Source organism: Acipenser ruthenus, chromosome 37 (genome assembly GCF_902713425.1).
Source record: "Acipenser ruthenus chromosome 37, fAciRut3.2 maternal haplotype, whole genome shotgun sequence".
NCBI lineage: Eukaryota > Metazoa > Chordata > Actinopteri > Acipenseriformes > Acipenseridae > Acipenser > Acipenser ruthenus.
Genome location: NC_081225.1, coordinates 1290373 through 1302360, shown reverse-complemented (window position 1 = coordinate 1302360; position 11988 = coordinate 1290373). Strand labels below are relative to the sequence as shown.

General features: G+C 47.0%; 1 protein-coding gene across 1 annotated transcript; it reads left to right on the top strand.

The window, feature by feature from the left end:
• The first annotated feature begins 2051 nt into the window (after window positions 1-2051).
• Window positions 2052-11776, top strand: LOC117397728 (uncharacterized protein C2orf42). The gene is made up of 10 exons (XM_059008615.1): window positions 2052-2254; window positions 3747-3958; window positions 4566-5347; window positions 5504-5617; window positions 6362-6460; window positions 7480-7584; window positions 9268-9372; window positions 9903-10003; window positions 10555-10720; window positions 11205-11776. The coding sequence occupies exons 2-10, from the start codon at window positions 3756-3758 to the stop codon at window positions 11405-11407; spliced, it is 1878 nt and encodes a 625-aa protein (XP_058864598.1). The 5' UTR covers window positions 2052-2254; window positions 3747-3755; the 3' UTR covers window positions 11408-11776.
• The last annotated feature ends 212 nt before the right edge of the window (window positions 11777-11988 follow it).

Here is an 11988-nt window from a genome sequence, read left to right as displayed (position 1 = left end):
GCTATTCCCCGGTTCAAATCCCACCTCAGCCACTGACTCATTGTGTGACCCTGAGCAAGTCACTTAACCTCCTTGTGCTCCGTCTTTCGGGTGAGACGTAGTTGTAAGTGACTCTGCAGCTGATGCATAGTTCACACACCCTAGTCTCTGTAAGTCGCCTTGGATAACGGCGTCTGATAAATAAACAAATAATATTAAATTAGACCCATCAGTGTTGTAAACAGGTCCATTTACAGCAATTGAAAAGAGTTAATTGTTAATTTCTCAGCAGATGCCCTTATCCAAGGCAACTTACAATTGTTACAAGATATCACATTATTTTTACATACAATTACCTCTTTATACAGTTGGGTTTTTACTGGAGCAATCTAGGTAACCTTGCTCAAGGGTACAGCAGCAGTGTCCCCCACCTGGGATTGAACCCACGACCCTCCGGTCAAGAGTCCAGAGCCCTGACCACTACTCAACACTCCTGCTTAATTGCAGGGATTTTATATATATATATATATATATATATATATATATATATATATATATATATATATATATATATATATATATAAAAAAAATATTTTTAAAGCAGTCAGGCAGCCGCACACAGTATTGACTATCTGTACCACACCTCAGAATGTAATGTGTTCCTCTTCGCTTCCAGACATTTCATACCTCAAATGAAACCGAGACAACTGATGTTAACACTCATGCCTGCGGTGATGGTGTCTGCTTTACAGGACCTCCTGTGCAATCACGTGGGACGCTCGCTGGTTAAAGATAATATCTTGTTTCCAGGAGGTTCCGGGTCCAAATCCTGGTTCAGTCACTGACTCGCTGTGTGTGACCCTGAGCAAGTCACTTCACCTCCTTGTGCTCTGTTCTTTGGATGAGGTCCTGTTGTAAGTAACTCTGCAGCAGCAGCAGTTGTGATGCATAGTTCACTCTCTAGTCTCTAAGTCGCTTTGGATAAAAGTGTCTGCTAAATGAATAATTCGTAATAACAGGAGAAAAAAAATGACAAACATTTTAACTGGAAGCCTTTGTGAATGTCTGCAGTGTGGATTGAGAAAGCTTGCTGCTGTGGAATTTGGCAGGTAATGGGGATACTGGTGAAACTACTAAATCCAGCGTTTGGTTTTTCAAATTGAACTCTGTGGGACTGGCTATTTCTGCACCAAACCAGAGCAGGGGAGACACCAGGGATGGACAGCGAATAAGATTCTAGGATGGTGTGCCATGTTCTGACTGCCATTGCGCTGTTCCCGTGACTCCCCTCCCCTCCCCTCCCTCTGCAAGCAGGTTCATTCAGGTCTCAGTGTGGAGAATGGGTAGTAAAGCACTGTGCTGTTCCAGTGACTGCCCTCCCCTCCCTCTGCAAGCAGGTTCATTCGGATCTCAGTGTGGAGAATGGGTAGTAAAGCACTGTGCTGTTCCAGTGACTGCCCTCCCCTCCCTCTGCAAGCAGGTTCATTCGGATCTCAGTGTGGAGAATGGGTAGTAAAGCACTGTGCTGTTCCAGTGACTGCCCTCCCCTCCCTCTGCAAGCAGGTTCATTCAGGTCTCAGTGTGGAGAAGGGGTAGTAAAGCATTCTCAGGGCAGGTTGAGTGAACAGACAGCAGGGCTCGAAGTAGATCAAGGAGCAGAAGCAGCTACGTATTAAACTTTTATTTATTTATGATTGCCATTTTATTTGAAAAAAAAAAATGTGGTACTGTTTTTTTAAATAAAAATGTAAATCTGGCGTACAAATTAGCTTGTGTGTTGTTGCATAGTTCGGCTACCGTGTTGCAACTTTTCAAATACAATTCTTTGAACTAATATCGTAATTCATTGAGGTAAAAAGCGCTCGGTATTTTCGACACAGTAACTTTGTAGTACAAATACCGCATCATTATTACTTATCCAAGTACTTCGTGCAACACAATGCACTCTTGCTGCGAAACACTTCTCTTAGTGTACTGTACTGCAAACATACATTTTCAACTAGCTTTAAATACCAACGTGGGTTTTTTAAGCACAGCTGTCGCTGAATGTTAACAACACTACAACTCCCAGCACACACCGCGCCCCTCTCAGCCATCCCCGCCCCTTTGCCTTGTCACATGGCCAGCCGCCGACCAACCCCGTGCCTCGTTACAGCCGCAACGCCGACCGCCGTTTGTAAGAAGGAATGGCGACGAACCTGAGGGAGCGGCGTCGTTGGAGTCTGAGACAAAGCCAGCCAAACAGAGACGGGAGCGGAAGGGGTTAAACCTCCAGGTAGATTCGACGCCAAGCGCAGTCCTTTCACAGCACCGCCGGTGTTCAAATCGGTAGTGTTTACTGCAGAAGTGCATTTCCCAAAAAACCGGTCAACTGTGCTGTAGATCAGGAACAAGAATCTCAGCGAAACCGAGCTGTGGTGTTTTCTGGCAGGAGGGTCTAGCAGTCCTGTCTCCAAGCTTGAAGAAAAAGGAAATTACATCACTGCGTTTAAGATTATTTACCCAGTTTTAGCAATTAAATGTAGTGTATATATATATGAATAACAGCAGTAGTACGGGGCTAAGTTATGTTAATGGGAACATTATTATCATTATTGTTGTTATTATTAGGATGTCAACTATATGCAATAAGCCGGGTGCTGTCTAGAAATGTAGAGAGATAGAGAAAATAAGTATTTATATATAAATATTATTAAATGCCATGCAGTCTAGAATATTACAAATACAAAATAAAAAGTTTAGTTATAGCGAAGGTGCACAAAGTTTATTTCAGGACGTTTCGGACAAAATATCTAGCTCTGGAAAAAAAAGTAAACTCGGTGCAGTAAACGTGTTACTTATGTGTACATTAAAAACTAATATATATATATATATAATATATATTGTTTAACAACATACGGTGTAAAATACGGGGCACATTTAAACACCACTTTAAAAAATATATATATATATATATATATATATATATATGTATATGTATATTATTTATTTATTTTTCATTGACAATGTAAAAAATAATTTTCAGGTCAAATATAACTGCACCTGTAAATAATTTCATTCACTCAGCGACATCATCAAACATGAAATACGCGTTTATATGCACAGAGCAACTACGTATTACCAAGCGCTGCAATTATATTATTTATTAACTAAAATCAATGGCAAAAAGAGACAAAAAACACAAAACAATTGTTTCTCTCTCTCTCTGTCTCTCATTCAAAGGTGCTTTATCGGCATGACAACATTGGTGGCATTGCCAAGGCGTTTACAAAGTACAATATTATAAGGAACATCAATAAAAGTTAATACATGGAAAGGTCTAATTAAATATAGAGGTAATGGTAGGAATGATAAAGTGAACGCTGTTAAATAAAGAAACGAACCCCCCCCCTCCCCTCCCCTCCTTCAGTGCCCCTGTGCATAGTGCTCAGACACACATACTGGGCAGCCAGTGGGGGCTGTGTGTCCTTCACCTAGTAGGATTGCCACTCTCTGGACTGGTCAGGTTTGGGAATTGCAGGAGAGAATGTTTTTTAAGAATATGTTCTTTGGGTGTATTTATTGCAGTGTTGGAGAAAGTACATCTCTGTCTTGACTTCTCCCAGTTCAGTCACCCAATAGCCTCTCTCTCTCTCTCTCTCTCTCCCCTCTCTCTGTCTCCCCCCGTCTTTGTTTCTCTTTCCCCTCACTCTCGCTCTCTCTCTCCCCTCTCTGTCTCTCCCTCTCTCGCTGTCTCTCCTCCCCGCTCTCTCTCTCTCTCCACACAGGGGTACACGATGGAGGGCAGCCCTGCGGCAGCAGCAGCAGTAGCAGTGACCCCAACGACAGCACCCAGCACCCCCTCCCTGAGCCCGCGGGATCGCACCAAGACCCCCCCCTTCCTGTCGAACCTGGGAAAGCCCACCCTGCGCGGGATCCGGAAGTGCCCCCAGTGTGGCGTTTACAACGGGACCCGGGGGCTGAGCTGTAAGAACCAGAGGTGAGCGAGGAGACCAATACACTGTCTATAAACCAGCGAGGAGACCAATACACTGTCTATAAACCAGCGAGGAGACCAATACACTGTCTATAAACCAGCGAGACCAGTACACTGTCTATAAACCAGCGAGACCAGTACACTGTCTATAAACCAGCGAGACCAATACACTGTCGATAAACCAGCGAGACCAGTACACTGTCGATAAACCAGCGAGACCAGTACACTGTCTATAAACCAGCGAGACCAATACACTGTCTATAAACCATTACTTAGAACCTCCTGCCAATGCTTTACTCCTCACTCTGTTCTGATATCTGTATGCTGCTGACTTAAGTTTTAACCACACATTTTTATTGTGTTGCTTGTATAGTATTTGTCCTTTTATTGTTTTCCAGGACCCCCTTGTAAACGAGGCCTCGGTCTCCATGCGTAAATCTCTTGGTTAAATAAACAACCCCCCCCAAAAAAAAAAAAAATAATACGATGTCTATAAACCAGTGAAGAAACGAATACGATGTCTAAATTGGGGGGGGGGAATCAGGTGTAAAAATAATTGGGCAAAAAAAAACAAAACAATGTTCTCGTGAGCTCTTTTCTGTCCTCTCAGGTGCGGGGCGGTATTCCGCGATGGGGCCGGGCGCAGCAGCAGCAACCGACGCCAGCAGCAGCAGCCCCAGCCGAGCGCGGAGGCCGTGAGGGTTGTGACAGGCTCAGACCCGGGCTCCTCCTCCTCCTCCTCGCCGCGCCTCTACTCCGTGCGCCAGCGGGACCGCGGCCCGGATTACAGGGGCTTCGTGGAGCTAGGGGTGGATGAAGCTGAGATCAGGACCCCCGGGGGAGGGGCCCTGCTCACCCAGGTCAGCTCTGGCCGCTGCTACGTCCCCGCCTGCTGCCGGGCAGCCACCACCACCACCGGGGCGGCGCCGGAGAGCCCCTGCCTCCACGTGAAGCTGGCCACGGAATGCCGGCTGGAAGCCTCGCCGCTGACTCTCAAGAGCTCCGTGCTGGGCTCCCTTCAGGCCTCCCAGGAGGCGAAGCAGGCGATCTGGCAGCTGGCCACGGAGTCGTCCGGCCCCCTGGTGCAGCGGATCACCAGGAGCATCATGGTGGTGAAATGCAAGGCCAGCGAGCTGCACCCGCTGGGCTACCTGCATGCCTCCTTTAGCGAGCGCGGGAGGGGCCGGGAGGGGTCGCGGGGCCCCCCGGAGATGAGGTTCCAGTGCTCCTGCCAGCAGGCTGCACGAGGGGGGGCGGCTGGTCCGAGGAGAGGGGAGGAGGGAGGAACAGCGGGACGGAGGTGCGTCCACTTCTACGCCTGCCTGTGCGCCTTCGCCAGCGACCACAAGCTGCAGCAGGAGTTCAGCGGATTTATTAACGGTGACGCCGACGGTGAGGATGGGGTTGGGAGGGGAGGGGGACGGGAGGGGGAGAGTGATCATCATACAGGGCTTCAGTTTTTAAATATCTGTCTTTAGAAACTAAAGTGAGCCCGCTGTGAAGGGACGCCTTAACCTTATACGAGGAGGGCAATGTCATTTTTTGTAGGTCTGCCGATAAACCCTGAGTCTCTCCTGCTCTACCCCTCTGCTGCCTCTCCTCATAGTGAGCCCTGCGTACCAGCAAAATCCAAGAAGATCAAGGGAGAAGGCGCCACAGCAGGTGAGGGGGTGTAACTGCACTCTAATACAGGGCTTGTCATTATGGCTTTTTTTTTTTTTTTTAATATCGGTTCACAATACGTTAAAGTCTACAGCTGTGGCCAAAAAGCATTGCTTCTCCCTATAGAGTGAACTCATTTTGCTTCATAAAGTCGAATGAAACCTGCTGAATAACGTTACGTTAATATCTTGAATTACACACCGCTTTGTAGTTTTCCCCATATGCTTAACAAAAAAATACTGCGTTACTATTATGGCTTCCGGTAGACTTTTTGCGATTTTGTAGTTTCTTTGATTACATGATGTTAAATATAAGATATAAATTATATTCATATTGTTGTTGTTTGTTTTATTTGTTTGTTTTTTTCTTCAATCCTAAAAATCTAGGTGATGCAAAACGTTTGGCCATAGCTGTCAACGTGTTTTAATACCAAATTTTAAACATTTAGGAAACTAAACAGAATCTGAACTGAGCTGCGCAGGCTGATTTGAAGCTTCATGTTTAGTGTTTAGGATAACCTTCAGAAGCTCGGCTCCCTGCATGCTGGGCTCTCATTATTAATTAGTCATTTAGCGACTTAGAGACTAGTAGAGTGAGCTATGCTTCATCAACAACTGCTGCTGCTGCAGAGTCACTTCCGATAGGACCTCGCTTGAGTCGGGATTTGAACCTCCTGGGGTAACAAGCCCCTTTTCTTTAATCACCGGACCACCAGACATGCCTGTGCGTTTGTGCCCCCCGCAGTGAGCATCCCTCTGATCACAGTGAGAGACGGGGGGAGCGCTGGCTTGAGGAGACCTGCACCCAGGAAACAGGTCGTTTCCTCTGCACTCAAGCGAGCAGGTGAGGCCATCCAGACATTACTTTTTTTTATTTGTTTATTTAGCAGACGCCTTTATCCAAGGCGACTTACAGAGACTAGGGTGTGTGAACTATGCATCAGCTGCAGAGTCACTTACAACTACGTCTCACCCGAAAGACGGAGCACAAGGAGGTTAAGTGACTTGCTCAGGGTCACACAATGAGTCAGTGGCTGAGGTGGGATTTGAACCGGGGACCTCCTGGTTACAAGCCCTTTTCTTTAACCACTGGACCACACAGCCTCCTAATGCTAGTCACACTCAGAGGGAAGGAGACACTGCTTCACACAGAGAGTGGCGAGGCCATAGAATGAGTTACTAAGGGCTACCAAGGGTTACCTAGCCATGTTGTTGATGCTGAATCACTGGGATCCTTTAAGACCCGACTTGACAAAGTTTTGAGATCAATCAGCTGCTAGGAACCAGCAGTGTGGAGTAGTGGTTAGGGCTCTGGACTCTTGACCGGAGGGTTGTGGGTTCAATCCCCAGTGGGGGACACTGCTGTTGTACCCTTGAGCAAGGTACTTTACCTAGATTGCTCCAGTAAAAACCCAACTGTATAAATGGGTAATTGTATGTGAAAATAATGTGATATCTGTATAATGTGAAATAATGTATAATGTGATATCTTGTAACAATTGTAAGTCGCCCTGGATAAGGGCGTCTGCTAAGAAATGAATAATAATAATAATAATAATAGGAACCAGACGAGAGCTGATGGTCTGAACTGGGGTACATTTTCTTAAGTACTTTAATATGTTCTTAGAATATCACTGATATTGCATGCCTACCTTAAACCTATATTGTACTGCACTGTACTGCACTGCACTGTACTGCACTGCACAAACCAGGATTTCTGTATAATCTGAGTGAGTACAGTTTGTATTTTTCTTCCGGAATGAATGTTAAACCTGGACTGCCTCACGCTGCTCTGCAGTGGGAGTCTTTTTCTCATCCCTGTATTGAATATGCATCCCTATATTTCATTTCTGCCTGTCACAGGAAGTAATGTTCCGGTAGACGAAGCCCATGTGACCCTGTCTTTCCACCAATGGCTGGCCAGCGTGACGGAGCGAATCCACCAGACCATGCATTTCCAGTTCGATGGTGAGGAGGAGGGCTGTGAGGGGATCTGGGTTCATTTCATATACAATTTACTGGCAATTTATCATATTTATTTGGCAGATGCCTTTACCCAAGGTGACTTACAGGTGTTACAGGGCAGTACAGGGTTACAATGCAAGCTTCATATTTAAATACAGTATAATTTACAGTAAGTGCAATAATAGTAACACTACTAGAATACAATCTGAACTAGGATGCAGCCAGTTAGGATCACAGCAAGTTATATCTACAGTGACATGTTAGCAGTGCAATAGTGCAAGGATAGCGCATCAGCTGAGGATCCAGTAACATGGTGCTGAGGTCAGGCGAGTCCAGTGCAGAGCAGGAGGGGCGGATCAAGAGATCTACAAGCGCAGAGTAAACGGGGGGGTCTCAGAGGAGGCGGAACGGAAGGCAGTGAGAGACGGAGCGGTCCTGAAGTTCTCCGGAAGCTGGTTTAAAAAAATAGTCTTTTCCAAACACTCACATGTTGCACACATAGTATGTGATTGCAGATATAACTTGTTGTAATCCTAACTTGTTGCATCCTAGTTCATATTGAATTCTAGTAGTATTATTATTATTTGCACTGACTGTAAACTACACTGTATTTAAATATGAAGCTTGCATTGTAACCCTGTGCTGCCCTGTAACACCTGTGAGTCGCCTGGGATAAAGACGTCTGACAAATCAGTAAATAATAATAATAATAATAATAATAATAATAATATGTAGTCTCATCCACAGTGTTGTAGTCGGTGCTGCACAAACCGATTATTCGATTGTTCTGATCAAGCTCTCCACAGGTGAGGGTCTTTGGTGTCGATCGGGCTGATTTACCTGTTCAGAGTGAAACGAATGAAGAAACAGCTGCTTGGGTTCGTGTGGGTCGCTGCTTTTCTTACTCTGTGGAGAACAGCGAGCCACACAAACCCCAGCAACTATTTCTTTACTGGTTTCACTTTGAATGCTAAATCAGCCTGATCGACACCAGCGACACTCACCTGATTGTCAGCGCCAGAGCATTGTAAAGCACAGAGAGGTGTGGTAAAGCATAGGGAAGCATTGTAAAGCACAGAGAGGTATGGTAAAGCATAGGGAAGCATTGTAAAGCACAGAGAGGTCTGGTAAAGCATAGGGAAGCATTGTAAAGCACAGAGAGGTCTGGTAAAGCATAGGGAAGCATTGTAAAGCACAGAGAGGTCTGGTAAAGCATAGGGAAGCATTGTAAAGCACAGAGAGGTCTGGTAAAGCATAGGGAAGCATTGTAAAGCACAGAGAGGTCTGGTAAAGCATAGGGAAGCATTGTAAAGCACAGAGAGGTCTGGTAAAGCATAGGGAAGCATTGTAAAGCACAGAGAGGTCTGGTAAAGCATAGGGAAGCATTGTAAAGCACAGAGAGGTCTGGTAAAGCATAGGGAAGCATTGTAAAGCACAGAGAGGCATGGTAAAGCATAGGGAAGCATTGTAAAGCACAGAGAGGTCTGGTAAAGCATATTGAAAACCATGACAAACCAGGGTACACTGTGGTTGCATTACCATGAGAAAAGCGGGATGGGTTGGTGGGGGAGTGGAAACTGCAGAATTCCCGCGTGGATCTGTATTCCCGCGTGGATCTGTATTCCCGCGTGGATCTGTATTCCCGCGTGGATCTGTATTCCCGTGTGGATTTGTCTCTGTTTCCAGGCAAGCCGGAGCCCCTGGTGTTCCACATCCCGCAGAGTTTCTTCGAAGCGCTGCAGCAAAGGATTTCCGCGGGAAACAAAAAGAGACTCCCCAACTCCACCACAGGTACACCGTGCCAGGACTGATTACAAACAAACCCAAACCCAAACCCTAACCCCAACCCCAACTCCACCACAGGTACACCGTGCCAGGACTGATTACAAACAAACTAGTGTTTCTGTGTCGGTTTGGTCACCTTATAAAAGTTTTCCTGCAGTGAAAGCACAGCACAGTGTAATAAACACAGGGAAAGCACAGCACAGTGTAATAAACACAGTGAAAGAACAGCACAGTGTAATACACACAGTGAAAGCACAGTACAGTGTAATTAAGCACAGTGAAAGCACAGCACAGTGTAATTAAGCACAGTGAAGCACAAGTAAGCATTGTAAAGAACTGCAAGGCATAGCAAAGCATATTGATAAAATGGCACACCAGGGTAAACTACGGTAAACGCACCGTATAACTGTGGGAGAAGCATGAGGGGACTGCTAAACTGCCGTGCAATAAAAACATGGTGAACCTTTATAAAGGGGCGGTGCTTTCTTTTGTTTTGTTTTGTTTTGTCCATTTCTTATTTGTTTGTTTGTTGACAGCGTTCGTCAGGAGGGACGCCCTTCCCCTGGGAAGCTTCTCCAAGTACAGCTGGCACGTCCACAACATCCTGCAGGTGAAGCAGATCTTCGACACGCCGGAGGTGAGTGTCACACCAGCGCCAGCATTTATATAGTCATGAAAATGTTCAGGCGTTTTACACCCTATTCTAAACAACTCTACTCTAATTCATCTGATTACCCTACTGGTTAGTACTCTTCACTCCCGTATGCACATCACATACTGACCTCTCTCCCCTCTCCCCTCACTCCCCTCCCCTCTCCCCTCACTCCTCTCCCTCCTCGCCCCTTACTCCTCTCCCCTCTCCTCTGTCTCCCCTCTCCTCTCCCTTCTCCTCCCTCTCCTCTCCCTTCTCCCCCCTCTCCTCTCTCCTCCCCCCACTCCCCTCTCCTCTCTCCTCTCTCCCCTCTCCTCTCACCTCCCTCCTCTCCCCTCACTCCACTCCCCCTCTCCTCTCACTCCTCTCTCCCCTCTCCCCTCACTCCTCTCCTCTCACTCCTCTCTCCCCTCTGCCATCTCTCTTCTCCCATCTCACCCTGCTCTCCTGTCTCCTCTTTCCTCTCTCCCCTCTCCTCTCTCCCCTCTCCCCTTTCCTCTCTCTCTCTACTCTCCTCTCAACTCTCTCCCATGTAGGTACCACTGGAGGTGACTCAGAGCTTCGTGAAGAATAGCGACGGCTCCTTCGAGCTGTTCCGATGTCCGCCGGTCCGAATGGAGCCCGTTGGGGATGCGGTGTCCGGCCGCTCGGACCGGCAGCCAGCAATCCGACCGCTGGAGCTGAAGACCTTCCTCCGCGTGGGTGAGTGACCGGACGGGCCAGAGACTGGCCAGCGACGGATTCAAGACTCCCGTCGCATATCAGCTTCCATTGCTGGCTTCACAATGAGTTTAATAAGTCACACAGGGATGGAAATAATTAAGGATAAATAATCCAATCATTGCAAATATTTGTTTACTGTTTATAACCATCAGAGACGTTCAGTGAAAACAGACCTGATTTAGTATTTCTATTCATATTCTATTAAATTGTATTTCAAATGTTACATACATTTCCTATCTATCTCTTTCTATCATCTATTTCTATCCATATCTCTATCTCTCCATCGATCTCTATCTCTATCCCTCTATCGCTATCCATCCATCTCCTTTTTCTGTCTGTCTGTCTGTCTACAGTTCGCTCTCATTAAACAATGAAGAGAGAGAAAACATCAAGATAATTGCATAAGAAATAACATGTGGTCGATTTCTTTATTTTCATTGATTTTGGGGTTATTTGTCCGCAGGGAACACGGCTCCGGACCAGAAGGAGCCGACCCCATTCATCATCGAGTGGATCCCCGACATCCTGCCAAGGTCGAAGGTCGGGGAGCTACGGCTCCGCTTCGAGTACGGACACCTGCACAACGGACATGTGGAAAACACGGAGCAGCCATCCGGACCGGAGCAGGGGCTGGGGCTGTGCCCCTCCGACACCAGCACACACTGAGAGAGTGAGAGCACCCCCATAGCATCCCCACACACTGAGAGACACTGCGAGCATCCCCATAGCATCCTCACACACTGAGAGACACTGCGAGCACCCCCATAGCATCCCCACACACTGAGAGACACTGCGAGCACCCCCATAGCATCCCCACACACTGAGAGACACTGCAAGCATCCTCATAGCATCCCCACACACTGAGAGACACTGAGAGCATCCTCATAGCATCCCCACACACTGAGAGACACTGCGAGCACCCCCATAGCATCCCCACACACTGAGAGACACTGCGAGCATCCCCACACACTGAGAGACACTGCGAGCATCCCCACACACTGAGAGACACTGCGAGCATCCCCACACACTGAGAGACACTCCGGAGGCCGCTGCAGTGCGTTGGTAGAACGGCGCGGTCGGGTTTGCTGGCTTTTTTTTGATGCAGTTGAAGCCGTTTCCTGCAGCGCTCCCAGGGTTGAGCATCACTGAGGAAAGGAACCTTTTTTTTGGTAAAACCCAGTGATGTTTTACTCGGAAGAATGTGTTTCTGCACTGATCGGCGTGTGTCAGACAAGTTGTTCCTATAT